The 27,915-nt window shown below is 51.1% G+C and overlaps 1 protein-coding gene across 1 annotated transcript in view; it reads right to left on the bottom strand.

Moving 5' to 3' along the window:
- Positions 1-4,084: 4,084 nt before the first annotated feature.
- Positions 4,085-27,915, bottom strand: part of Tep1 (telomerase-associated protein 1) — a gene marked incomplete at its 5' end in the record, with an annotated part of 53,680 nt that continues 29,849 nt past the window's right edge. Inside the window, 33 exon segments of the mRNA XM_013508569.1 lie at positions 4,085-4,326; positions 4,598-4,702; positions 4,815-4,999; positions 5,104-5,209; positions 6,633-6,729; positions 6,867-7,007; positions 10,101-10,234; positions 10,388-10,524; positions 10,649-10,781; positions 10,887-10,963; positions 11,054-11,186; positions 11,516-11,623; positions 12,309-12,422; positions 12,659-12,819; positions 13,442-13,654; positions 13,759-13,912; positions 14,160-14,372; positions 14,502-14,657; positions 14,851-14,950; positions 15,072-15,196; positions 16,515-16,638; positions 16,821-17,061; positions 17,500-17,614; positions 18,103-18,191; positions 25,032-25,165; positions 25,412-25,562; positions 25,719-25,851; positions 26,090-26,182; positions 26,578-26,757; positions 26,888-27,044; positions 27,135-27,310; positions 27,434-27,628; positions 27,747-27,864. Coding sequence (XP_013364023.1) covers positions 4,204-4,326; positions 4,598-4,702; positions 4,815-4,999; positions 5,104-5,209; positions 6,633-6,729; positions 6,867-7,007; positions 10,101-10,234; positions 10,388-10,524; positions 10,649-10,781; positions 10,887-10,963; positions 11,054-11,186; positions 11,516-11,623; positions 12,309-12,422; positions 12,659-12,819; positions 13,442-13,654; positions 13,759-13,912; positions 14,160-14,372; positions 14,502-14,657; positions 14,851-14,950; positions 15,072-15,196; positions 16,515-16,638; positions 16,821-17,061; positions 17,500-17,614; positions 18,103-18,191; positions 25,032-25,165; positions 25,412-25,562; positions 25,719-25,851; positions 26,090-26,182; positions 26,578-26,757; positions 26,888-27,044; positions 27,135-27,310; positions 27,434-27,628; positions 27,747-27,864 — 4,621 coding nt within the window.

Here is a 27,915-nt window from a genome sequence, read left to right on the forward strand (position 1 = left end):
CCCTATGTCTTCAAGATTTTTACCTACTTTCTCTTCCAATAGATTTAGTGTTTCTGTTTTAATATTGAGATCTGTGATCCATTTTGATTTGTTTGATGCAAGGTGATAGACTTGCATCTATTTCCAGTCTTCAGCCAGTGGCAAGCCAGTTTTTCCAGCACAATATATTGAAGAGTCTGCCTTTCTTCCAATGAACTTGTTTGGCCCCTTTATCAATTACCAAATTCAAGTGTATAAAGTTGGTCAAGAAAAAAGAAAATTTTAAGCATTGACTGTTCCTCTCAATAAACTACAGACATCAGCAATACACCTATTCCACCTATCCTTACCTATACATATAGTTTTTGTTTTTCATTTTAAAAAACCCAACATAACAAAAACAAATACATAAAACAGCATAAAGAGCAATAAAAATACAGAATTTCAAAACATAGTGATAGGGTATTAACAATGGTTGTTGTACTATACAGTGTCACCTTCAAAATGGTTGCACATATAACCAGATATACACACGCAAGATTGATCAAACAACTACACATTAACAGTTCCTTTCAATAAACCCACAGATATTACTAATACAATTATCCTAGCTATCCTGTGTATATATAAACACATATTTTTTTCCTCTTCTTTCTTTTTCCTCTCCCCTCATCCCAGTTGCTCCTTCCTATTTTCCCTTTCACAATATCTATTGTACCTTTCAGATTTTATTTACTCTTTCAGGTTCATATTATAGTGAGGAAATATGATATTAACACTTGTGAATCTGATTTATTTCACTAATGAGTATGTTCTCTAGTTGCATCCATTTACCTATAAAGGCCTCTTTATAGCTGAGTAATACTCCATTGTATAAAAATACCACAACTTTTCTATCCATTCCTCAGCAGATGAACATTTGGGTTGTTTCCAGGATTTAGCTATTACAAATTGTGCTACTATAAACATAGGTGCCCATATATCACTGTGATCTGATGTTTTGACTTCTAGAAAAATACCCAGGAGTGGAATAGGTGGGTTGAATGGGACCTCTAATCCTAGTTTATTGAGGAATCCCCAGACTGATTTCCCCAATGGTTGCTCCAGTCTACTGTCCCAACAGTAGAGGAGTTCCTTTTTCCCCACAGCCCCTCCAGCATTTATTATTGGTTGATTTCTTGTTCATAGCCATTCTTTCTGGGGTGAGACGGAATCTCAGTGTTGTTTTAATTTGCATTTCTTGGATGACTAATGACGCTGAACATTTTTTCATGTATTTCTTTGCCATTTGTATCTTTGCCATTTGAATATTTTTCCATTTCCTGAAGTCCTCTTTGATCTTGGTGGAGCGTACCTAATTCTTGCAGGCCTCAGATGCAAACTGCGATGTCAGCGGATTGCAGGGTGCCTGATCCAGTGTCCCCCGGCAGCTCAGGGCATGCGGATGACCCGGAAGCGGGCTGCACTGGTGCATGATCATGGACCACTTGGTCCTGTGTCCCCAGGCAGTTCAGGATGCAGGCAGAGCCCAGACATGAACCACAGGGTCAGCAGTTTGTGGACTGCCTGATTCTTTGTCTCCACGCAGCTCAGGCACGTGCACAAGCCAGATGCAGACTACATTGGTGGTGATCACGGACTGCCTGTTTCTGTCTTCCAGGTCAGAGCGTGCGCAGAACCCAGACATGAACTGTGGTGTCAGCAGTTCGTGGACCCCTGATCTAATATTTCAGGCAGCACAGGGCATGTGCAGGGAGGGCCCAAATGCGAACCCCCGTGTTAGCAGTTCGTGGGCCTTCTGAGCCAGTATCCCTGACTGCGCTGGGTGCATGGAGGGCAGAGACAGACTATCTTCCCTTAGTATTTTTGAACCCCAGTTGAACACAAGTAACTGAAACCACAGAATACAGAATCATGAACAAGAGGCAACAACTGTATTTAATTTTACCAAAAGTCTGGCACTGTCTTCACTCACAGGAAATATGACCTTGCTGTGTAGCATCTCCAGGGTAAAAAAATAAATTTAAAACTTCAAGATTCAGCAAGACTGAATCTGCTGAGCAAGTTAGCCTTTGCTTGACTTTCCCCATCCCTATTCTAGTCTTAGTAGTGTGGTACAGATCTAAAATGTTCCTGACAGTCTTGTGTTCAGAGGTGGAGTCCGAGGGGACGAAGCGTGTCACCATGGGGTCCCTTTGGAGAGCACAGCCCTCCACAGGGCCTCTATTCTCCCTCCTTCCTGACTGCCGTAAGATGAACAGCTTTTTCTACTGTGCTCTCCCACCATGATGATCCTGCCTTGGAGCCAGCCGACCATGTACCGAGCCCCTAAGGAGTCAGCAGTATTGAACCTCTCCTTTAAATTGTGGGTGTTGGGATTTTGTCCCAGCCACCGGAAAGCTGACTCACACACCTAACTCGGTTGTTTCTAAAAACATTCAGACCGCAGAGGCTCAGCTAGGGGCCTCCTTCTGCCCTTCACCCTGCCTGTAGGAGGGCAAAGGACAGGAATGAGTGTGTTTACTTCCCCCATTCTGAAACCAGGACTCTAGTACTGCTCTGCGCCCTCGGGCCCTTAAGGTTCTTTCTGGAACATTCCATGCTGTGATGCTGTGCAGGGCTTCTCAGTAGGATTATGGACCATAAATTTCAAATTAACCCCAACCTATTCTTCTAGTGACAAGATATTTATAGAAGTGGTGCTCCACAGTATATTTACAACCTTTGCATGAGGCACATGAGAAAGACAGAAACATAATCTGTCAACATGTATCAGTTGATACCTTTATTATCTAGCTAGGGAAGGTGATTGGGAATTGGCTAGAAAAGGTACAACAGGGCTGGGGATATAGCTCAGTGGCACAAGCATATGCCTGGCAAGTGCAAGGTCCTGAGGTCAATTACTAGTACAAAAAAATAAAATAAAAAAATAAAAAAGGTAAAGTCCCCAGATGATTTAGCCATATAAAACCTGGGATCAAGGCAAAGTGAGAACAAAATGCAGTATACTCAAGCTCCTCAAATCCTTAAAATTTATTGACCACAGTACAATGGTATTTCTCTGGGAAAATGCTACTTATCCAGGACAGAAATTCTTGTCATAGTACTGCTTTTCATATATAAATCCTTAAGTACTTTTCTTACATTTTTTTTTTAATCCTCTAACCTCAGTCTCCTAAGGGCTGCCAGGTCCTTAAATTCTTTTTCTTTTTAGTCCATAAATTCTTAGACACAGAAGATATTTCCTTTATCAGAACCCTTAGAAGAAGGGCCTGAAAGGATTTTTTTTCTCCTGTAAGGTTGAATTTTAGGAAAATAAGAAAGTTCTAGAACTTTTAAGAGGATTAGAGTCTTTGCTAAGACCATGGATGTGAGTGTTCCACTTCTCAACATATGTTAAGCTGTGTTAAAGTTCAACTTGAGAAAGATCTATCTTTGTGACTTTTATTCCCAGGAATGCCAGTTATTATACTGACCAATGCCTGCAAGGCATGTGGAAAGGCAGAGGGCTCATTCTGCTCAGTGCCGCTTCTACCAGCTCATCTAGTAAGGTGGGTCTGACAAGGACCATTTCCAGGAGAGCAACCTAACATTGTCCTGGTCGCATCCCAGTTCTTGCTGAATGCTCTGCTGCACCGCTGGCACCCTCTTCTTCCCTTGTTCTTCACCAAAGGAGCACTCTTAGCTCTCTGCTCAAGCTAAGTGCTGCAGAGTTGCTCTTTTTCCCCATCAGGAAGGCGTGGGAATTGAGGTCTTGAGCCAGTGAGGGGCACAGGAACTCCAAACCCTGGTTTCAAAGAGCACCTACCAAAGCTGTGGTTCACATTCTTGCAGTTGTATTAGGAATTAACATTAAATGAGACCAAAAAATGAATAAAACTCGCTGCACGTGGTGGCACACCACCTGTAATCCCAGCACTTGGGAGGCTGAGGCAGGAGGACTGTTTTGAGTTTAACACCCACCTAGGCTACAAAGTGAGCTCAAGGCCAGCCTGAACTGCATAACGAGACCCTGTCTCAAAGAAAGACAAAAAAATAAAGAAATGAATACAACTGCCACATGCTTCCTTCTTGGTCTAAAGCCACATGAGAGCATAGACAAGGCTACCCTGGAGACATGCTGACACTTTATTTGTATCATCTTAGGAAGGAGGTGGCCACAGCACTTTCAGGCTTTGCATCTCAAGCACAAGTGTTCTCATTTCTGCCCCAAGTAGTGAACTTTCACTCCCAGGACAAAAAGTACACATTGCCCTGTGTGTCTCCCACAGCAAGCTGCAGCGTCGAGTCAGGTCCCAGCCATGGGTGCAGGCAGCTCACTGCCCCTTCACACTGGAACAGGCCCAGCTAAAACAGAACACAGGGGGAGGTGAGGGTCAGCTACCCAGCCAGGCTCTCTTTAGTAACTTATTTTTTTCTCACAAATAATCGCCTTTTATTTAGAAGCAAGTACATCACTCCAAAAGCAATTGAAGAAAATGGACTTCAGATCTTCTGCCTTTTCTTACCCAAATAAGTTCTCTTGTAACATCCCTTTGATCCCTTCCTGTAAGTGTGCATGTATGCGCGTGCGCGCGCGTGTGCACACACACACACACACACACACACACACACTTACCAGCTGCATACTGGGTCTCGCCCACAGCTTAACATCTCTATCCCTCGAACCTGTCACCAGCATCCCAGGCAGCACATGGAGGGCTGTGACAGAGTCCGAGTGAATCTGAGAGAGGAGGAGAAGATGTCATGCTGAGTGTTCAGGACAGAAGTATTGAGGTCTGCTGGGTCAGTTACCACCTCCTCCCCTACCTTTGTGACCCTTGCTTCAAACCCACCTTTCTACACTGCTGTATCTTTAACTTTGTGGGCGTCCAGTTGTCCATGCTGGCACAGGATGGGTCCATCCCTGCAGCCTGGGCTTCAGCCTGCCAGATGTTACCTGTGGTCCACTCTCCTTCAGGGGTGCATCCCGCCAGGGTCCACAGCACTCCATCAGAACTGGCACACAGGAATGAGGACTCTGCCATTTGAAAGGCAGAGTTGGAACCTGTCCTGCACTTCTGAGGATCCACCCACCTCCCCTAGGGCATCTCAGGGCCTCTCTGGTCTTCCCAGCCCACGCACCAGATTCAGGTTTAGCCTGAGTCATCACTGCTGAGGTCACACCAGGGTTGTGGAAATCCATGTGAAAGTTCAAACTCTCTTCAAACTCTCCGGTTTCCTTTTGCTTCTATGAAAGGACAGGTAACTTGAATTAGTCTGCCACAGCACACAACTCTGCCAGGTGAAGCAGCAGTGCTCTGCTCTAGGGTGACCAGAACTTTCTACAACATGGACATGGTATAGGTCACAATGGCTAAATGTCTAGCTCATGGGATTTTTATATTTTAAATATTATTTACCCACCCAACCTCCCCTAGGTCAATAGATACAGAGTGTTTCCATCACCCCAAAAGTTGCCCTTTCTTTGATAGCACAAGGCCACCCCCAGAAGTAACAATATTCTGACTTCTGTCACCATAAGTGGGTTCTGCTTATTCTCGTTTTATTTAAATAAAATTATATAGTACGGACTCCTTTGTGTCTGGCTTCTTTTGTTCAGGATAATGGCTATGACATAAGTCTGCGTTTTGTTTTTTTTTTTATTTTTTAAGACAGTCTCACTATATGATACAGGCTGGTCTTAAACTTAATTATGTAGCCCAGGTTGACCTTGAACTCACAATAATCCTTGTGCCTCAGCCCCCCAAGTGCTGGGACTCTGGGCGTGCACCACTGTATTCAGTTTGTGTTGCTCCTTTCACTGATACTCAGTATCACAGATTTTCCTGCCATGTATTATTCCATTGTATAAACACAGCACAATTATTTACCCTCTTCCTGTTTATAGACACATAAGTCGTTTTGGCCTTGATGAACAACACTGCTACAGACATTCTTGTACTTATCTTTTGGAGAACATGTGCACTTATTTTTCCCAGGGCTATAATTAGGGATGAAATGACTGGGTCATTGATAGGCTTTGTGAATAACTTTAATAGGTACTAGGTTGGGGTTTAATACGCTTCTGGAGGACTTCAACATCTAGCATTGGAACAACCTACTCAGGAAGTGTTGCACGTCTGTGAGGTAAGTGATAAACATCATGACAGAGCTGAAATGTTTGCCCTGAAGATGCTAATACAGCCACCTGAAGATGCTAATACAGCCACAAGACAAAGAAAGAAATGAAAATGCAACTAGGAAAACTTCTAGCTGGGTGAGGGGACGCACACCTGTACTCCCAGCACTTAGGAGGCTGTGGCAGGAAGACTGCCCTGAGCTTGAGCCCAGCCTCTGCTACATAGTGAGTTCAAGGCCCACCTGAACTACATAGTGAGACCCTGTTTCAAGAAAAAAAATTTAAAAAAAAAAAAAAAAACTCCTAGGTTTCTTATTTCCCATGATTTTCTTGAACAATAGAACTGTTTTTATTGGCAATGAAATGTTACATGGAAAACCAGTAACTCACGCTCTAAAGTAGAGCTGCTCTCACAGCAGAAGGATAAGGGGATTTGACTGCCTTTCCTTCTTCCCCTTCTCTGTCATGCAACCCAACACAGAAAAACACTGGTTCTGGACACATGCATAACACACACTGCAACAGGACTTACCAAGTAAGAAAGTATGCCATAGCCGCTTGCAGTCAGGAAGAACACCCCGTACTCCTTGTGGGTGGACAATAGTATAGGATGGATTCCAATCAAGTCCCTGATATATAAGAAAGTAAGAGTCTGCCACAGACCACCTCTATTTAGGATTCCAGTGCTTCTAAAATAAACTCAGGTAACCACTAAACCATCCTTTTCCTTCTCTAGCTCAGGAGGAATAAACATTGTGAATCTTACGTGATTACAGATGGAGCATCCCCAGGCCTCATTTGCAGTACTTGCAAATCCGCATTGACCAAGACGAGGGACTGACGATCGGGGGCCAGGTCTAGACTTGTCAGGACTCCAAATTCTTGCAGAACTTGTATCAGGTGAAGACTATAGTGCAAAAATGTACAAAGAAAGAGCTTATTTTAGTCAGCCTGCCTTGGGCTCCATAGCGCCCCATGCATCCCTCACAAGTGAAGTACAAAGCAAAAGCACTGCCTTCCCCACAACCTGCACATTTTTCCTAGTTTTGATGGTGCCAAGGGTCCAACCTACGGCCCTGAGCATGCTAGACCAGCCCCTAGTTTCCTTTATCAGTATTAGTATTCATCATCCCCTCCCCTTACTTCCTCAAACTGGGAACCAATAACACCCTTTCCTTTCCCTTCCACTCCTAGAGCCAGCTGATCAATAAGCTCTGCAGATTCTACCTGCAACACATTCATATGGGCATATCTTTCGTTTCCACTGCCCAGGTCAGGGTGAATGGTGTGTCTTCCTGGGGCTATAGCACTAGCTATGAAAGGTCTCCCTACCTTTGGTCACAACTACCATCCCTGTTGGGGACCAGGAACTGCACATTGACATAGTAGCTGTCCTAGGCTCTCCCTGCCCTGACTGCCTTGTGGCCAGGTTTGGAATGAGGAAATCACCTTCCTCTAAAGAGTTTAGCACCCAGGTGTGGGGAATGACCTTGGCTGGTTTCCTTTCTGATGTTAAACTTGCCCATTGTACCTCTGCCTCCGTGCTGTTCCAGGAAAAGCACACACACCCGCCCCCACACCCGCCCCCACTGGTTCTTAAAATGCCAGCTGGAGATTCGGGGCCTTTTGTTCCTAGACAGCAACTGGTGGTCCCAGATCCCTGCTATGCACCCCTCTACTTCGTCTCTTACTCTTTCTTTCCTTTCCTGCAGGAAGGTGCGCTGTAACCCAGGCAGCAGACTGGAACCCACTGCAGGGGTCCCTGATAACTGGCACTGTGGGAAGGGTCTCACAGAGGGTTGTTTCCCACCTGGCAATGTGGCAGATAGATGAAAAAACACAGAGATCTTCAGCTGAGGGGGCTCTGGATGACCCAGTGCTCTCAGCTGAACAAGGGGCCAAGAGTCTCTGTGCCCAAGGTTTTAACTGGTACCAATCAGGGAAGTGGGTGGGGGTTGCCGCAGAAGGCATGGGGAGAAAACTTTGCAGGTGTGGCTGGAAGGAGAGACAGAGCACCTTGCACCAGGCAAAGAGGCTCCCCAACTAGTGATGCAGCAGATAATTTGATGTATGCAAGGCTGGCACCTTTACTGCCAGGAAGGTATAATTCTTTTTTGTCCCATGCGGACAGCAGAGATGTCATCTCCTGTCTGAACCCTGGACCCTCACAGGCTCCTACTGGAGCCTCCATTCCAGCCATCAGCTGGGCAACTCTCACCTGTGTGCAGCTGCTTTGCTATATACTGAGACTCACTGCACATGGGCCTGACTTGATCACCTTCCTCTAGCCAATCAAGCGAACATCTGCTCCCACACAGCCAGCTCTGCAAGTCTCAGTGAATCAGGTTAAAGAAAAAGTCAGGGAAGGATGGAGGAGAGGGGCCGCATTTCTCAGGGGAGTGCGAGTGGCATAGTGGTCTCCCACAGGATCCATCTGTCCTCTACACTCCCACCAGAGTTTTCTCTCACTGAAGTTCTTTTTTAAATTTTTATCTATTTACTGATTTGTTTTTAGATAAGGTCCTGCTATGTAGCCCAGGCTGGCCTCAAACTCACAGAGATCCTCCTGCCTCATCCTCATGTGTGCTGGCAGTATAGGCATGCTCCATCATGCCCAGCTTCTCTCACTAAAGTTCTGGTCAAGAGGATTTGGCAGGGTTGTTCAGGGGCAGACTATATGCTTATTATCATGTGTGAGGCCACAGGTTTGCATGAAAAAAAGAAGAACGAAACAAAGCCAGCAAAAAAAAAAAAAAAAAAAAATCAAAGCTTTAAACCAAAAGCACTTATCAAAAAAAAAAAAAAAAAATCAGTATCAGAACTTTTTTTTCCTCCTTCTTTCTTTTGAGACAGGGGAGGGCCACTTGAACTCACTATGTAATTCCAGGTGTCCTCAAACTCAGGGTGATCTCCTTCTCTCAGCTTCCCTAGTACTGGGATTACATGATTGTGCCACCTTTCTACTGAAGTCTCAGTGCTGTGTGCTGTGCCCTAAGCAGCTTGGCCCCAGTTTATCTTTTCTATCTAAACTTCTCTCCTGCTCTTCAACCTCCCCTACTCCTCCCAGGAACCCACGGTCTTAGCTATACCACAAATTCACCACACAAATTCATGCTCCAGGCCTTTTAGTGATGCTACTTTTTCATGAAACACCAACCCCTTCCATCACTGGATTAGAAAACTCCTATTCATTCTTGTGCCCAACCTCAAATATCAACTCTTTCCAACAACTGCTCATATTCTGCAGTCTCTTAACCTACTGCAAGCTTCTTTAGTGAAAAATTAAAACTCAGCTGGGCGTGGTGGTATACGCCTACAATTACAGCCCTCCAGGAAGCTAAGGCAGAAAGATTTCAAGTTTGTGCCCAGCCTGGGCGAAGTGAGACTTAGTGAGATCCTCTCTCAAAATGAAATAAAGATCTGGGGATGTGCTCAGCATGGTCGCACATGCCTGTAATCCCAGCACTTGGGAGGCTGAGGCAGGAGGATCGTTGCGAGTTCAAGACCAGCCTGGGCTACAAAGTGAGCTCAAGGCCAGTCTGGGCTACAAAGTGAACTGCATAGCAAGACCCTGTCTCAAAGACAACAACAACAAAAAAGATCTGGGGATGCTGTTCAATATGGCCCTGGATTCAATTCCCCGTCCTATTAATTAATTAAAAAAAAAATTCAATTGTATCTGGTTCACTGGGCCCCGAGCTTGGCATGAAATAAATACCTGCAAAGAATTCACTTAAAGTAAGGGGCTGGGGATTTAGCTCAGCGGCAAAGCGCCTGCCTGGCAAGCGCAAGGTCGTGAGTTCGGTTCCCGGTACCGGAGAAAAACCCAAAAAAAAAAAAAAAAAAAAAAAAAGAATTCACTTAAAGTGACTTGCCAGGAGCAGAAAACATTTCCCACTCAATAAGTAGCATCCAGTTGACCTGCTAAGAAGCTGTGCTGAAACTCTCAGATAAAAGGAAACTGCATTCCTATCGCCTTCCCCCAGCTGCCTGGTTTCACCTGAATCTCCTGGACGTCGAACCCCTCTGCCACTCGAACCCATCCACTTGCCACTCGCTGATCTTTTCATCATCACTGAGAACAAGGAAGGTGTCTGATGAGATCCAGAGCAGAGTGCTGACCCGGCCTGGAACCTGGTGTGTATAACAAGTTCACTTCAGTCCTTCTGAGGAGCCAGGCTGAGCCTTCCCCCGCCAAACACGCATGCAACCTCCGCCCCAGCAAGTACCATGAAGCGCATGGCCAGGGCAGGACTCCCACGGAGAAAGGAGGCTGCCCCGAGTCACCTGTGCTGTAGCCACAGCCTTGGCTTCCTGCCACAGGGTTAATTCCCCAGCTTGATTTCCAGACACAGCCACAGAACCATCCGGGGCCCAGGCCACAGCGGTGATGGGTGTGAAACTCTTAGGCGCCTCGGTGTCATCTGGGGAAGAAAGGAAGTGACCCTTAGGACCTGGGCTAGTCCCGTGGCATCCGAGGGGCCAGGCTGCTTCTTTGCCTCAGCAACACAACCCTCTTTCATGCCTGTCGCTGGAGGCTGCACTCACCTGCCTCCTTAGGTACCTGGCAGAGCCGCACTGAACCGTCCTCCGAGGCCGTCAGCAGGAGGCCTGAGCTCTCGCAGACAGCAGCCGCGCTGACCTGACCGCTGTGTCCCGGGAGGCTGTGTGTCTGCCACACCTAGGAGGAAGGGATGCAGACGCCCCGCTACGCAGTGACCCACCGGGAAGCCGTGCTCCGTACCCTCTCCACCTCCCCCGGCCCCAGGGCTTGCAGGACACTCACCAAGAGTGGATACCACAGCCGTGTGGCCCCATCCAGCCCAACAGTCACCACCAGAAGCTCTGAGCCAGGCTGTCCAGCTGAGAAGACAAGGAGACAGAGTCAGGAGCAGGGTAAAGCAGGGCACAGGGAAGAGGCAGCGGGAAGAGGAGGCGAGGACACTTCACCACCTGCGCGGGGCTCCAGGGCAGCTGCGCACTGGCTGACGGGTCCCGAGTGGGCAGGGACGCTGGTCAGCTCCACACCTCCAAGGTCCCACACTTTCAAGGTGCCGTCCCGGCCCACAGACACCACGTGCTCTTCCTGCACCCAGAACACAAGATCAGGACATTCAGGGGAACCGGGACTCTCTCTATAGCGGGGAGGGCTGAGCACCCAGGACTCAGAAGATGCCCAAGAATGAGGAGAACTCAGGTGCAGTTCTCCTCATCAGGACTGCAATCCTGCCCCACAGTCCTCACACTAAGATGCACTTTTCACATCCCTATCTCTGTCCCCCACACCATAATCAAGTCCCAAACACATCTGTCTCCCCGGCCTTTTGCTTTGGGAGTGCACGCCCAACACACCCAGCCTCCCAAAGCCCCTGTGGACTCCCGGACACCCCCAGGGGCCTCTCCCTGCTTTCTCACCATAGCCACCACGGCGCTCACAGCACTCTGGTGACCCAGGAACCGACCAAGCTGCTGTCCTGACTCCGGGTCCCACAGCCCCACAGAGCCATCACTGGAGCAGGAGATCTGTGGTCAGAAGGAGAGGGATAGGGCTCTGGGCATCCCTCCTGCATCTGGCTGTGCTCATGACGTGGCTCGGGGACAGGAAGCCTTCCAATGAGGAGCAGGGGCCCCCAAGACTAAATCCCAGCTCCTCTGTGCATCACTTTGTGATGTGCGGCAAATTCATCTCTCCAAGCCTTGAGTTTCTGTTTCTGAACTATTTAAGAAAGAAAATAATAACCTACCCATCAGTATGTTTGTTATAGAACTGGATGCATCTCTGGAGAGGTCTTAGTGCCTGCCCAGTACACAGAGCACATATAATAGTCACAGTGGTACTTGTCATTAATATAGTGTCAGTCAGCAACTGCAGACAAAGGCAAAAACCCGCAGTGCTAAGTGTGGGCTGTGATAGAAAAGATTACAGTGAACCTACTGGAACAACAGTCACTCCCGTCTCCTCTTTGTGAGGACAGCATGGGGACTTGACCCTGGGAAACTCAGTTTCGCTAGCCCTGAGTCTGTAACTTGAGACTCATGTTGACCAAGTGTGGCAATGCACGCAGACAGCGCAGTTCAAGTCTGCTATATACTCAGTAAGCGCTAGCTTTGCCTACTGTGGTGGGCACGGGAAAGGGAATAAAATGGAGCGTTTTGCCTTCCTCCGGGAATCCTGCCAGGCTCTGTGCCAGTCCACGCTTTCACTCACCAGTAGGCCATCTTTGGTCCAGGCACAGCCAGTGACCCAGTCACGGTGACAGGCAGGGAAGGAGCGAATCAGAAGAGGGATTTGTGGTGTCCTCACGTCCCAGCAGAGGAGACTCTGGATGGTCCACGGAAAGAGAGGCCTCAGCACCACAGGGACGGGGCAGGAGCACCAGGGTCACGTGGAGCAAGAAGCTCCAGGGAAGGGAGGAGTGCGACAGCGTGCAGGAGGACAGACTGGCAGGAGACTCGGCCCAGAGCGAGGCAGGGGAAAGCAATGGGAAAATGGTCTCTGAAGGAACCTAGGAGCCAGGCTGCGCTGGGAGCCAGGGATCGCATCCCTCAGCAGCTCACCCGATCCCTGCCGCCACTGGCCAGGCTGCCTCCATCCACGCTGAAGCTACAGCAGCTGACCGGGCCCTGGTGTCCCCGGAGCTCAGCACCAAGGGGCAAGTCTCCTGCCTTGTGCTGCTGCATCAGCAGTTGCTTTGGCCAGAGCCGCACTGTGAAATCCTCTGCATTGGAAAGAGAGGAAGGCTTCCTGAGAGAGGACATGAGAGAGGCCTGGCATGGGGGACAGAGGCCAGCACGGGACCCAGGGCGATGCCTGAGGCAGGACTCCAGGAGAAGGAGGACCTGAGTGACAAGGATGTGGGAGGTCCTGGGTGGGGCCAGTCCTCTGGCGAGCACGCCCACCACTCACAGCTCCAGCTCTGCAGCTGCAGTCCGCAGTGTGGCTCCTTGTTGCTCTCTAAGGCCTGGCCAGCTTTCCCCATGCCTCTTCCCACCACTCCAGAGTTCCTTTCCTCTGAGAGGACCAGGCCACTCTTCCCGACACCTCCATTTCTCTAGCTCTTCGCAGGGAACCCACCTGTTTCCACAGCAAAGTCTCCCTCCCGCGGGCAGAAATGCAAAGCAGTGCTGGGGGTTCAGAGTCCCAAATGGGGGGTCAGGGAAACAGAAACTGTCTAAGGTGATTATGGAGGAGAAATCTGTCCAGAGCCCTTTGCAATGTGTAAAAACCACGCCCATCCGCACACTTTCAGGCCCATGCACGCATACAGTACTAGTAGAGGGAAAGTATTAAAATAGAGTAAAAAAGGCAGATTCACGAGACCCTGCCCTGCTCCGTAGTACCTGAGGCAGAAGCCAGGAGGTGCTGGGAGGTGGCCAGTCCCAGCACTGGCTTTTGGTTTCCGGGCAGGAGCCAGAGGGACTGAAGGGCGCTTTCCTCCAGCACCCAGCCCTGCAGGCTGCCGTCTTCTGCACCGCTCACCAGCACCGTGGGGCTCAGCCAGGCCACAGCAGACACGGCCACATCTTGCATTCGACGCTGCACCCACCGGGGACCTGGAGGAAGAGACAGAGTGAGCGAGGAAGACACTCGGAATGGGACGAGGCAAGCGGTGCCCGCTTTCCAAAGCTGCAAAAATCCATGCATTGCGCCTCAGTACCTGCAGGGACTTTGTAGATCTTAATGCCCTCGGTCCGGTACCCAACTGCCACCTGCTTGTGGTCGGGGCTGAGAGCCACAGAGAGGGCAGGAGAGAGAGGAACGGGGCCCAGGCAGCCCCCGGGTCGGCCAAGAGAACCTGACCACACCTGAACCTGGGAGCCGAGAAAACGGATTAACATTGTCCCACCTCCGCCACCTGGTCCTGCACCCAGACCGTGGCCATCCCATTAAGGTTCTCCTCCCGGAGACTGGCGAGCGCTGCCACGCACACACCGCCTTCTCTCCTCACAGCTCCAGCCTCCCAGCTCCTCTAGCTTTCTCCACACAGCCCTCACTCACCCACACCCTGCCTGTGCCACACCCTCCTCAGAGCCCACCCTAAGCCCTCGCCAACCAGACCTTGCCATCCTCTCCAGCTGTCAGTAATTGCCTCTGGGCATGCAGGAAAAGCACAGCAGAAACAAAGCCACAATGGGCAGGGAAGGCGGCCAGTCGTGCCCCCTCTTGCCAGGCCCACAGCTCCACCGTCCCATCCAGCCGGCCTACAACCACAACCCGGCCAGGTGCGCTGAAGGCCAAAGTCCTAACAGAGGCTCCTGGGGCCCCCAGTTCCTACATGGGAAAGTAGACATGGAAAGACCAGGGCTCCCTTTCAGCACAAACCAAAGTGACAGGGATCCAGACGTGCACCCCTCACTCCTGCCCGCTGTGCTTCCTCCCCAAGAGCTAAGGGGCTTCTACCTTGGTGCTTTTGAGTCCATCCACCTGGAAGAAGCTGACGCTGCCTGCCCAGCTGCCGGTGGCTAGTGCCTGCCCCTCTGGGTGGAAGGCAACGCAGGTGAGGGGCTTGGCACAAGTGTACTGGAAGGAGAGCTGCCCACAGACTGTGTCCCACAGCTGCAGGAGAGACAGCAGAGGAGTCGGGGCTAAGTACAGATGCACAGCTGCTCAGCCCCACAGCCCAATGCCACCTCCTCCAGTCCTTCACAGTACGAGGCAAGGGCTCCCCAGGCCAAGCAGCCAGCACCCCAGCCACACTGAGCGGACAAACTCACAGGGCTGATCTGCAGTCGGGTCACTTTGTTGTTACCTTTAGGCACCCTCCCAGGCACACGGTGGCCAGCAGCCGGTGGTCAGGGCTCAGGCAGCAGCCCGTGATTTGGAACTCGTGAGCCTTGGTCTGCAGCACCCTACCCAAGGAAGACAAAGTCAGGCCCCGGGTCCAAGAGGTCATGGCTCCCTCCTTATTCCTTTGCCTCTGGGCTTCTAATAGGGAAGGGCCTCACTCAGAGACATGGGGGACCTCCTCACCGACACCCGTGCTGCAGGTCCCAGAGCTCCAGGAGCCCATCGAAGGCGGCAAGGAACAGGGCATTGTCTGAGATGAAAGCACAGGACGAGATTCCATCACAGCCACTCACTACAGACTTCTCCTCCTGTAGAGCAGGACGGGAGGCGAGGCTCAGGCCACTTCCTGACCTTGCATGTCCAACCACTCCAGCCCCAACCGAAACCAAGGCCAAGGCAAGAAAGCCTGGAGTCCCCCGCTCTCTACAATCCAGGCCCAAAGCCATGCTCCAGTGGAAGTCCCGATCCATGTCAGCCTGGCTCTGCTCCGCTCCAAACCCCACACCTATCCCCAGTCAGATTTTCACAGTCTCGGAGAATGGGGTCACACGAATGCACGTACACAGGCTTGGGGGTGAAGCGGGTGGAGAGGAGGGAGCGGCTGTGGCAGTGGGACTCCCCTCCTCCACCTGAAGTACCACTGCCCTCCCCTCACCCCCGTCTGCGGTCCTTCCCAGCACCGTAAGGAAAACACTGCCCTTGTTCTGTGCTGCAGCCCCTCACTCACCCAGGGGCCTCCCTTCCTGCACCCTGCGTGTCTGCTTCCCACAAGACCACATGCGCTCCAGGACGGCAGAGCGTGGGTTTGGTTCCTGCCTCACCTTGCACGTCTTCTCCCAGGTCTGATTATGGGACAGGCAGAGACAGCGAGCCACGCTGACCACTGCGCTTCTTGTCACGTTACAGCGCTGTGACGGGCTGGGTCTGGACTTCCACCCAAAGCCTTGTGCAGTACAGAGGTCTGGGGCGGCGGAATCTAGAGTTTGTGACCAAGTCACAGTCTGATGCTGGGATTCAGGGTGCGAGTGCTGCACCCACTCTAGGGTGGGCAGTCTGCGCACAGTATGAGGGATGGAAAGGGTCTTACTCTTCTCTCCTCCTTTTCTCGCCTTTGCTGTCTTCTGCCGCCAGGAATGGTTGCCTGGCTGCCATGAACCGCCCCGCCTTGGAACCGCCCAGTGATGGACTGAAACCTCCACAAGCTGTGAGCTAAATGACCCTTTCCTCCTTTAACACTAGGCGTTGGCTATTTTGTCTCAGCAAGGAGAGAGAAGTAACCAAGACAACAGCTTGCAATGAACTCTGGGCAGTAAATATTGGCTGTTTGGATTTTTCTTTTCAGCCTTTGCACTGAGCTACATCCCCAGGTTTTTACTTTTTCTGAGACCAAATCTCAGCAAGTTGCCAAGTTGTGCAGGCTGTGCTCTGGTGGTCCTGCTCCAGCTTTGCAGACTGCTGAAGTACAGCCGTGCACCCGGCTGTGGGATTTCCTTTTCCGACCAAACCTTTGATGTGAAGTGAAACTGGTCAAGCTGCTGAATCAACCAGAGAGATCATGCATGCACCCAGCTGTGAGGGGCTCAGGGTTTTCTGCAGGTAACTTCTGCCCTGTCTCGAGTGTCCTACCTGCCAGGTTCTCAGGTCCAAAAGGTATACCGTCCCACTGGCAGTGCCCACAGCCGCTCTCTGCCCGCTAGGAGAGAAGGCTACGGCAGTTGGGGAGGAGGGAATTGCCAGAGACAGGCTGCAGCTGCAGGAAGAGCAGAAAAAGAGAAGCAATTAGGAGAAAAAAGCAACTGGAAATCTACTTCTTCCCCTCTGTAGTGGAATCCCCCTCTCCACGGTGATGGGGTCCGTCCTTTCCTTCTGGTTTCAGAAGGGCCGCAGCCCTTCTGCGGTCGACTTTCCAGGGCCTGAGGTCACAAGTCTCACCTCTGCTGAGCCCGCACACTCTGTGGCTTATTGAGCCATCGCAGCATGCGCGGGAGGCGCCCTCGCTGGGAGAGCAGCGGGGCCTGGCAGCAGACAGGTGAGTCTACAGGCTGGTTGGCCGCCTGCTGGTGCAGCAGTAGGGGGTAGCGGCTGAGGACTGGGGCCTGCTGCCTCAGGAAGGTGCGGAACACTGCAACATCAGCCTCAGGGAGCTCTTGTTCCTCCTCGGGGACTGAAGAAGCTAGAAAAAGAGAGAAGCAGAGAGTCACTGGGGAGCTGGCCAGACCCCGTGACCCAGAGACCACATACAAGCATCTGATGGGTCTGAAACAGGCTCCAAATGTGCTCGTCTGGCCCACATGAGAAACACTTGTGCAAAGCAGTGGAACGCTTTGGGCCCCTGCCAACCAAGGGAAGCAGAATCTGGGGCTCTCAGCATCTGCAATTTGAACACGTTTCCTAGTTTTCTGCCCACTGAATAAAGTCAGAACTTCTGATCCAAAGGTCTCAGCAAAAGTTCTCCAGAGAATTACTTGCTCACCCTCCCAGCACGGCACATTCAAACTTGGGGAAAAACCTGGCTGGTTTTTCCCGCTCCTTCTCCCGCCCAGTAGGGTTCTCGTGAGCACACTCAGGAGCTGGTGCCTCAGAGAGGAAACTGTCCAGGGTCTCGTCTCACCATAGAGGGCATGCGCCTCCAAGAGCTGGGGGAGCAGGCCCATGTCCACATGTGCGGCCACCACATGCAAACTGGTGAGGAACTTCGCCAGAAGGGCACGGTTCCCGCTCTGGAGCTGGGGAGGTCGGGGGCTCTCGTTAGTGGTAGGAAGAGGTGGTGAGGAGGCAATGGGAGGAAGCGCCGTCCAAACCCAGACCCCGCCTCTGTGGCCGGGACCTGGACCCACTTGTGGGACAGAGGACCTCAAGGAGGACAGGGAAACAGAAAGGGAAAAGGTGAAGGGAGCTTGGGAGGGAGGGAAACGGCAGTGATCATAGCGGTAGTGGGCAGGGGAGAGAGGTCTAAGAATAGCCCAAGAACCCAGGCATGGTGGCTCACACTGGTAATCCCAGCACTCCGGGAGGTGGACGCATGAGGATGGCAAGTTCAAGCCCAACCTGGGCAACTTAGGGACTTTGTGAGACTGTCTCAAAATAAAAGTAAAGGGCTGGGTATGCACCCCAGTGCAGGGCCTGGGCTAAATCCCTAGTATCCCAAAAACAAACAAGTAAGAATCACCAAGAAGTTGCTTGGGAAAGGTTCCCGTGGGATCTGGGGACTGACCAGGTGGTAAGGCAGGTCTCCCAGGGCCTCTGGAGGACAACGTCGGAAGGAGCCTGAAGCGTCGGGGTCGCATGTATTCCAGAGCAGAGCTGTAAGAAAAAAACCAAGTGCCAGGCTTAGTGGCACACAGCTATAATACAGCACTTCCAGGCTGAGACAGGGATCACCACGTTTGATGGGAGCCACTGGAAAGTAATTACATGTGCAAGACGAAGCCAGCCTGAGCACACAGGAGCTCCTCAAAGCACGGAAACAGGCCCTTGCAGCTTGTTAACTGATTGTTGGGCAGTGAGGCAGAAATTAATCAACTTCTCAAGGGTATAAGTAAATGCTTTACTGTTCTTGGAAAGTTCCCTTCTCTGCTCAGAGAGAGAGGACCTCCACCTGATCCCAGCTTTTTGTCTTTTGTCTGTTTCTCATTTTTGCCGCCATTCCTTCAGGGTAAAGCAAGATCCCTACGGATCCCTACAATTGGCGACCACAAAGGGAACACAGTAGGATAAAGAGAGCGGTGAGAATGCTTCCCAAGAGCACACAACAGAAGGGGGGAGTGCATTCGTGAGAGCTGGTATTCAGTACTGCAGTGCATGGTACCAGCACATCAGGTATAAAGCATGGGAATGTGTTTTCTTTAGGGCCAGAAAATAGACAGGCTTTAAAGAAGCCCAAAGAGAAAGGGGTATTGAAGTGCAGGTAGAGGCTCAAGACTCCCAGGCGGGTGTGCCTATAGAAGTGTTTATTGCATGTTTGACTCCTGAATTTAATTTTCTCGATGTTGGTTTGGAGGGGGTTTGTAACCACGAAGGATTTGGCTCAGAACATTATGTTAAAGTCAAGTCCTGAGCCTAAGGGGCGCATGGAGGGTGAAGCAGTGGCCCCACCTATAGACACTGAGCCCTCTAGCCTGGTCCAAGTTAAGGAGTGGTCAGGGACAAGAGGGACTTTTTCCCACCACAGCGGGGTTTCCTCGTGCATTGTTTCACAACACCAGATGACTTTGACTGAGCCACAGGCGGCTATCCCAGTCTTTTCTACTCGGGGGAATTTGGCTGCAACACAGATGTCCTCCGCCTGTCGGAATGCGGCCATTTTTCTCTGTTTCCCTTGCAATTGGCATTAAAAGATGCTAGAAGGCAGGGGAGACCATGGAGGGTTTTCAGCATATCTACCCTGTAACTGAAGTTCAAGTCCCTGAAAATCCGGGACAAGTTATACGTCATTATGAAGCTACACCCTTTGAAACACTAAAAGAGTTAAACTGTTGCTACTTATGGTCCTACTTCTCCCTTTACTGTGAGTTTAGTAGAGATTCTAGGACAACAGATTATGGTCCCAAATGACTGGAAGGCCATAGCCAAAGCGTGTTTGAATCCAGGTGATTACTTATCATGGAAAGGAAACTCCTTTGAATATTGCACAGACCAGGCAATTTGTAATGCTGTTCATAACATAGCCATTACAAAGGATACACTAGTCAGGGAAGGTGCCTTTGCTATCACCAATAATCAACTGACCTTTGATCTACCAGTATATGAGCAAACCAAGATGGCCGCCATGAGGGCTTGGAGGGAACTTCCTTCCAAGTGTGAGACACCTCCTAATTTGGCTTCTATTTATCATGGCCAGATGAGACTTTTCAAGATTTCGCCACACACTTATTGCAAACTAGTGAGAGGATCATAGGTAACACAGAAGCTAGCAAATTAACAGTTCAACAACTGGCCTTTAAAAATGCCAATAGATGCTGTAAAGAAGCTTTAAGAGCCCACAAAGACGACATTGCCAGAGGTACTTCAGATTTTGTGCAGATATCGCCCCTCATATGTACAGGGGCTGCCTTGGCAGCAGCTATTACTCAAGTTGTTCATCCACAGGCTGGAGGAAAGGGAAAAAACAAGTGTTTGTTTTTGTTGCGGCAATAAGGGATATTTTGCCCAGAATTGCTCTGCTACACCTATAAGGGTGGCAGAGACATTATCTGTCCCTTCAACTAAACCTGGCAGTCCTCGTACTGTCAACATGGGTATCACTGGAATAATCAGTGGAGATCTAGAACTGTTGGAAAAGGTTGGTTCTTCTCAAGAAACACTGGAACTTACTTCGGCCCCATCAAATAATAGGGGCCACCCAGATGGCTGCAGTGGGGGACAAGGTGCTGGGCACATTCACGTACCTGATGTATGCCCCCTTACTCCTATCCTTTCCCCTACCCACTGGATGCCAAGGCCACTGATGCCTGGCAGCTCTGCAGCAGGGGACACCCTCCTGCCTCATTCTCCTCTGCCACACTCTGTTGCCACTTAAACCCAGGCTTTGATCTGTGCCCCTGAAGGTGCAGCTGCTGCGATGTTGGGGTGCAGGTGAAACCGCAGTGTGATGCTTCAGTTCAGTGTGCACGCGGATGGCAGATGCCACTGTGCCGGGCTCAGGAGTCCAGAACCTCAGCCAGCCCGGCACACTTCCCGCGCTCCCACTGCCTCACTGGCTGCCTGAAGGCCCAGGTGAGCACGCAGGGCCCTGCAGTACCAGAAGGGACAAGGAGGCAGTGAGCAAGGCTTCCCCACTGCCAAGGGACGGGCAGGAACAGCAGGAGGCTCAAACTAGTGAGGCAGCCACCCAGCCCACGCTGCAAGGGCCAAAGCGGCCCCTGGCAACAGGGAGTGCTGGGGACAGTGGGGATGCGACTGGCACTGCACAGGAGAGGTCGCCGCTGGGTGCCGAGCCAGGCAAGGAGCGCCTGCCCTTCCAGCAAAACTGTGGCTATTATCACTGCAAAGACTGCAACATTCTCTGGGAGAGTGCACACATGTGATATGTTCAGAGCATGAACGAGGTTTACTTCAGTTTTGCAGAACCTGTCAAAAATCTTACAACCCTTACGGACTGGAGGACATCATCTGTCAAAGTTGTAAAAGAACTAGATGTTCCTGCTCAGTAAGGCTTCACTGCAAGGGCCCCAAACACCCCCATTGTCAAGACTTGTGTGAGAGATGCAGGGGCAGGCGCCTGTCCTGTGCCGGTGCTGATACTTGGAATCCAGACAGAAACAAAATGTCCAGCGGCCAGAGCAAAAGTGACAGCCAACATGCACAGTGGCTGGGCACCACCATCAAGCCACTTGTGGGGGTGGTGCAGGCAGTGGAGCCCATTCCCGAGAATAAAGCAGAACTAGTGAGGCCCTGCCACCAACTCACCCAGCCCCGCAAGGCAATAAAATAAAAGCTGTAGCCAATTCCTGCCAGAGCCTAAAGTATCAGTGCAGCTCTGCCCAAGGCCCTGACTGGGGGCTGCTGCCGCAAAAGCAGCCACGCCCTCCCACCTTGCTGCTGGGGGCTGCTCGAGGCCACTCCCATTCCCTTGCCCACAGTGCCCTTGCCCACAGCGCCCTTCCCCCAGCTCACTGCTGCTCTGGTCCAGGTGCTACAGGACACACTGGGGTGCCGGACAGAATCGGGGACAAAGAGGCCAAGGCCTGGAACAAAAATGGAGGAGACCGCCCAGCGAGTAGCTGGCAAAAGACTATAAAGCTAGATGGGCCTGCAGAGGGTGGCAGGGGCAGGGATGAGGAGCTGTGGGGCACACACAGGACCTCGGTCAGGAAGCAAAGGAGGACACAGTTGTGGAGGCTGGCAAGGTAGCATAGGACTGGGGCATGAACAGCTCCAGACAGCCAGGGGACCTTCCAGTGGTGGCTAGCTGGTGCCCAAGCCCCAGGGAGGAAGGACAGGGTCACCCAACACTGGCCCAGCCGTGCCAGGACTATACTAGCTGGCGCTGCACCTTGCGGCACCGCACATGGCAAGGGCAGTAGCAGGGCCAGGCGGGTGACACGGGCTGAATAGCTAGTGACCAGGGCCCAAGTGACCCAGAAGCTGGTGGGACCTGGTAGTGGCAATAGGCAGCAGGGAGTGAGGGCCAAGTCCCTCGTGACCTTTGTGGCAAGCGTCTCCAAGGCAGAGGGGATGCTCAGTCACCCTGCTGCAGGACATACAAGGCCTGTTCCCTGAGCTGTATGGCTTCCTACAGGACTTCATGCCTCAGGTGCTATGCCAGATAATACAGCAACAAGCTACAGCTTAGGACTGACACTTGCCAAGGAGTGTCCATGTGTGAGTGGTTTATTCTCCTAATATAATGGCTCTAGCCAGTAGCAAAGTGGGAGATTTCCTCTTGCATCAACCTGATCCTGCATTTAAAATCCATTTTATGGGTAGACACACATTTTATGTTTTGGAATTTTAGAGGTAATTAATTTAGCTAGCCAAATTAAAGTTGAATGACCTTTTTCAAGTACAACCCGAGTCTCTGTGTGTCTACTCCTAGACATCACATGGATCCTTTTAAGAGGGATCCTAAAAATGTCCTGATAATTGACTTCTTTGGATGTGTATGGAAGTAACAGTTACAACAGAGATTATTAGTTTGTGACAGTCTTCAGAAATCACAGAAAGCAGCCACATCTTCCTGATGCTTGCTGACGATATGGCCTGCAATCCTAGAAATCGTAAACCTGCTACCATGTTTAGTCACAAGTATGTGGAACTAAATGTGTACAGAAATAATATGAAAGTGGACTGTAGAAGCTATGAGATGAAAGAATTTTATACAAAGAATATATATATTCATTACAGATTTAAGATTGTATTCTATCTAAATTTTTTGATAAAACATCTGTTAATTGATGAACAAAATCTGACTAGTCTATTTAAAATTATAAATTTCTAAAAATTGTAAGAGTTACTGTAATTCAATTTGTTCTAGAATATATCTGAGTGCACTCTGATTTTGTAAGATGTTTGCATGTCCTATGTATTTGTTATATGTTTGTCGTTTTGTAAACAGCTGTTTCCCTTTATTTTGAGCACAACCATTTTTCTTTTATCATCTGTCTATAATACAATTCGGATTATAGACTTAAAAGCATGCTTTTTCCTGAGTTACCAACTGGTTTAAAAAATTGGTTTTCTCACAGCTCATCAAAAAAAAAAAAAATTAAGATATTTAACCACAATTCTTTAGGGGGAGGAGAAATTATTGGGCAAAACTCCAGTTGGTGAATAGGGTGGCCAACCTTTATTCATTAATGAGGAGCCCCCAATGATCTCCAGAGTCTCTGGGGAGACACCCCCAATAATTTGGTCATGGTTAAAAGTGTTCCAGAAAAAAAAAAGTAAGATGTTCTCATAAAAGATGTTCTTAGTATGAAACTAAATTAAGAGCCAAAGGTTTTCATATGTGTATGGTAATTTATTATTGTTAATTTCATAGTGTATTGATTGAAATGTATTTATGATTCTGGATATACAGGTCTTCAAAATGTAAAGCAAGGATTGCTTATGGTAAGACCTTTTGTTCAGATTCAGACCTTTGTCTTTAAAAACTTATGTATATCTCGTTAAAGGATAACAAATTAGAGAAAAGCTCCGTATCTATTAGATAGAGATGATTGGTTGAAAGGGTTATGTTATGTCAAAATGAAATTTTAAGTATATTACAAAATGTCATGATTGTCATGTGGCAATGTGATGTGTGCATTTGGTTTCTAATTTCAATGTATAAATATGTAACTCACCTGTTAATAGGGATTTAAATGATAGGGTATCCATGGTTGTTAAGAAAATAACAGTTCCATTTTATGTTCTAAGGTGTCTGATTTTCAGATAGTAATGTTAAGCTTACTGCCTCTATTACAGTGTAATGTCATTAAGCTTCTCTTCTGAATGTTTAACAACTGAGATTTGGAGACCAAAAAATTTAAAAGATAAATGGGCTAAGAGGAGAGTCAATATTTTGGCCCTGACCCTCTGAGGTCAGAGTAAACCCAGGACAGAAGAGAACCTCTGCTATGGCATCCTACAACTCAGTTAAGCCCCTGATTTTCTGATAAAGGAGATCATGGGACCACAGAGGAAAATGATTCAAGGATGTACAGTGTGCCTAAGGAGAGTCACTTGGACAGATAAAGTCTTTCAGGCTTTCACAGAAAGCCGCTTGGTCAAGCAATGGCCTTGACTCATCCAGATGGCTGACACTGACAGTGAATCTAGCAGTGCTGTACGTGGTTCCAAAGCAACCCCAAGGGGACTTAACTGACCTTGATGGATAAGAAGAAAAGGATTAATATGGTTCTCGCCTTAACTTGGTCTTAAACATCCAGCAGAAATGCATAACCACAAGATGTATGAATAAGCATTGTCATAGTAAGATGTTAGCATTGTCATGTTAGTAGATGTTAGTAAACGGTTCAAATCTCCAACTTTGACATTTTTCCAACTAGACGGGCAAATGACTACTGTTAGGGATGTTGGGAGTGTATTCTCCAAGTACAGCATTTCCAGCTAATCGTGCATCATTTACAAAGCAGAGAAGAGAGAGATGTTGGGAGCCGCGTAAGTTGGAAAGTCGTTACATGTGCAGGACAAAGCCAGCAAGAGAACACAGGAGCTCCTCGAAGCATGGAAACAGGTCTTTGCAGTTCGTTAACTGATTGATGGGCAGCGAGGCGGAAATTAACCAACTTCTTGAGGGTATAAATAAAAGCTCTGCTGTTCTTGGGGAGTCCCCTTCTCTGCTCAGAGAGGACCTCCACCTGATCCCAGCTTTTTGTCTCTTGTCTATGTTTTCTCATTCTTGCCACGGTTCCTTCCCGGGGTACAGCAAGACCCCAGCGGATCCCTACAAGCCTGGGATGTCAAGGCCAGCCTGAACTACACAGCAAGACCCTGTCTCAAAACAAACACCCCACCAAAACCAGACACTGAGAAGGCTCAGCCCTGCAGCATCCTGAAGCTCACATCCCTTGGGCTGCAGCAGCGTCATCCCCCTCTGAAATGGCACGGGTTGTGGTCACAGACAGGGGCACCCGTGGGTGTTCTGCCCCCTAGGTGCAGCACCCAGACCTAGTGCCCAGCCGACCCGGCTGCACTCACCTGCAGTAAGGACATGTGCCGTGTTCTGCAGCCCTCGCCTCTTCCCATAGCGACGCCTGGCTGCTGTCTTCAGGGGCCCATCCGGGAGGCGGAGGCGGGCACCAGGACGCTCCAGAGGGCCCTCCCCTAGCAAACTGTGCCCAGGAGAATTGGACAGAGGAGCGGGGAGGAGAGCACAGAGGCCAGTCAGGGAGCACCCTGGCTCAGTGCTGGCCTCATTCCCGCCTCGGAGGGGGTGGGGCGACCGGAGTTGCATCTGATGCAGAGCTGGGAGGCAGCTGTTCGAGGGACCCCAGGGAAGGGGAGATCGAGCAAGGGTCTGGGTTCAACGATGGGAAGGCACAGTGCCCTGGGCAGTGGGAGCCGGGGGGCCCCTGTACCTGCGCAGGCTCTGCACGAGGTAGGCAAACGGGCCCATGGGGTAGGGCTCTCCACTGTTTACAGCAGCCAGCGCGTCTTCCCAGTGCTCAGCCCCCTTGGGCAGATTCCGCCACGCACTGAGCACTGCATGCAGCTGCTCCACAGCCAGACCTGAGAACCCAGGCTCTCTGAGGCCCAACCCAAGCCACACAGCACTACCTCGCCCACGACACCTGGTCCCGCCTCGCCCTGCTGGGGGAGATCCCAGCTGAATCAAGGCACCCAAGCCCTGAGAACCTCCACCTCCATCCTGCCCCAACCACTGACCACTGTGTGTGACTTCCAGGGTGGCCAGGGCTTGGGGAAGGACGTCGTGGCCGTGCTCCTGCTCCAGGGTGCTCAGGATGTGCTCCAGCAGCAGGGGCACGGTGGCAGGCAGGGCGCGAAGTCTCTCAGACACCTGGCAGGGGAAGGAGCCCAGGCTTCATGGGCAGCAGCAGGCTTGGGCAGGGAAGGGAGCAGCAGGCACAACACGGGGAAGAGAGACAGGTGGAGAGAAGTGGGTGTGGGTGACGCCAGGATCGGGAATGGGTGATCACAGATGGCAAAGGTGAGAGATGGGAATGAGGTACAGAGCCCAAGGAGCGGGACGGAGAAGGGGAAGTGGGTCAGGACTTGACAGATGCAGAGCAACCGACCTGCTCATAGAGTGTGAAGAGCCTCAGGTGATCGGTGACCAGGCGCAGGTAGAGTGGCAGGCCTGACGCCCGCTTCACCAGCAGCAGCTGCATCTGGTGAGGTGCACAGGACTCAGCGTGGGGACCAGGGAGCCCGCCACAGCCGGCCTCCATCCCCAGCACCAAGCTCACTGCATGCAGTTCCTTCTCTGAAAGTCCCATCAGCCGACAGCCCACGGCGGCACTGTGGGGTACAGCATCCCTCCCCGCTCCCAGCAGCCCCGCTGTCAGGACACTCGCATGGTGCAGGCTGCGCCACAGTAAGCGGTTCACTTGTCCAGCCTCCCCTATGGGTGCTGGCGAGGCACTCTTATTAACAACTTCCCCTGTCAAAAGTGCTTGTGAAAACAAAGCAGAAGCCCACGCAGGACAGGGCACAGCCTCAGCATCGCGCACCCCCCACCTCTCAGAGCTGCCCACAAACCCACTAGCCCCGGCCTAGGCCCAACCTGGTTGTTGAAAGGTGACTCCTCCAGCCGCTTCCCATATAGCGCCAGCTCCTCCCTCACCAGCTGGGCCCGGGCAGATGGTTCCAGAGGCCCGAGGGCCACCACGTGGGCACCTTGGCTCTGCTCAAGGGTCTCCCCAAGGCCAGAATCACTAGACACACTCAGCACCAGGTGTACCCACTGTGGTTTGAGGGGCCAAGGAGCAGAAGGCGGGGCAAAGGGAAGAAACCACATGAGAGAGGCCCTCTCCTCCCTAGGCACCCCTCCCTCCCCCTTCCCTTCCGTACCCCAACTTCCTTCTCACACTCACCCGCGGAAGGGTCGTTGGGATCCAATCTGAGGTCAGCTGCCCGTTCTGGTTCACCATCTTGTCAGCCCCATCAATGATCAACACCAGGGTCTGGCCAGGCTGCAGGGTCTTAGCACACGTGGGCAACAGCTTGTGCTGAAGCTCCCACACCAGGCCCCTGTGTGGGGAAGGGCAGCTGGCGTCAGGGAGACGGAGAGCTGCAGGAACTGGGGCTGGGGCTGGGGCTGGCAAAGGGGGCCGTACGCACCGGTACGTGCTGGGGAGGGCACTCGCTGTGTGCACGTGTCTACGCAGATAGGCACACAGGCGCCTGAGCAGGTTGAGGGCGAGACCCTGGTCAGGGCGGGCTCCTGAGAAGTGGAAGAAGACTGAGGGCGCTACCTTGACCCCATCAGGAGCCTGCAGGGCTGACACAAGGGATGCCTGCATGGGACAGGAACGAAAACACGGTGACATTTCATGACCTGCACAGCTCCCGTGCCCACCACCTTAGCTACCCAGCATCCTTCCCCACCAACCCCGGTGCCCTGCCCTTGGGACTCATACCAGGAAGGTGGTCTTGCCCTGTCCCGACTGCCCAGTCACGACGCTCAGCTTCCCATGGGGCAGCGTCAGCTGCCGCACTGTGTCCCTAAGCAGCCGCGGCCGGGCAGGACTGGGTGGGCTCCGTAGCTCCTGAAAGGTGGCCTGCACCAAATCATCCTCTGGGATGGACACTGGCCACTCCAGCTCGGGCCCAGGCTGAGGGTACACAGGGCGGCGACTACTCAGCTTTCCTCGCTCCTGATGGACAGAATCCCCACCCAGGAGTCTCCCGGTTCCCCTCTGCACTGCTCTGGCCATCAGCACTTCTGCTCACCTCTAAGTAGAGCTTCTGGATCATATTCCACACATCCTGGAGAACCAACTGCCCAAACTCCTCTAGCCCCCCAGCGTAGGGGCGGCCAGCTGCTGTGCCCCCCCATTCACAGGAGTATCTGCAGGCAAAGCGAACACACAGAGTCAGAGTGGGCCTGGCTGCCCGCACC

This window comes from Chinchilla lanigera, unplaced genomic scaffold (genome assembly GCF_000276665.1).
Source record: "Chinchilla lanigera isolate Chin_1 unplaced genomic scaffold, ChiLan1.0 scaffold00149, whole genome shotgun sequence".
In the NCBI taxonomy this organism is placed as follows: domain Eukaryota; kingdom Metazoa; phylum Chordata; class Mammalia; order Rodentia; family Chinchillidae; genus Chinchilla; species Chinchilla lanigera.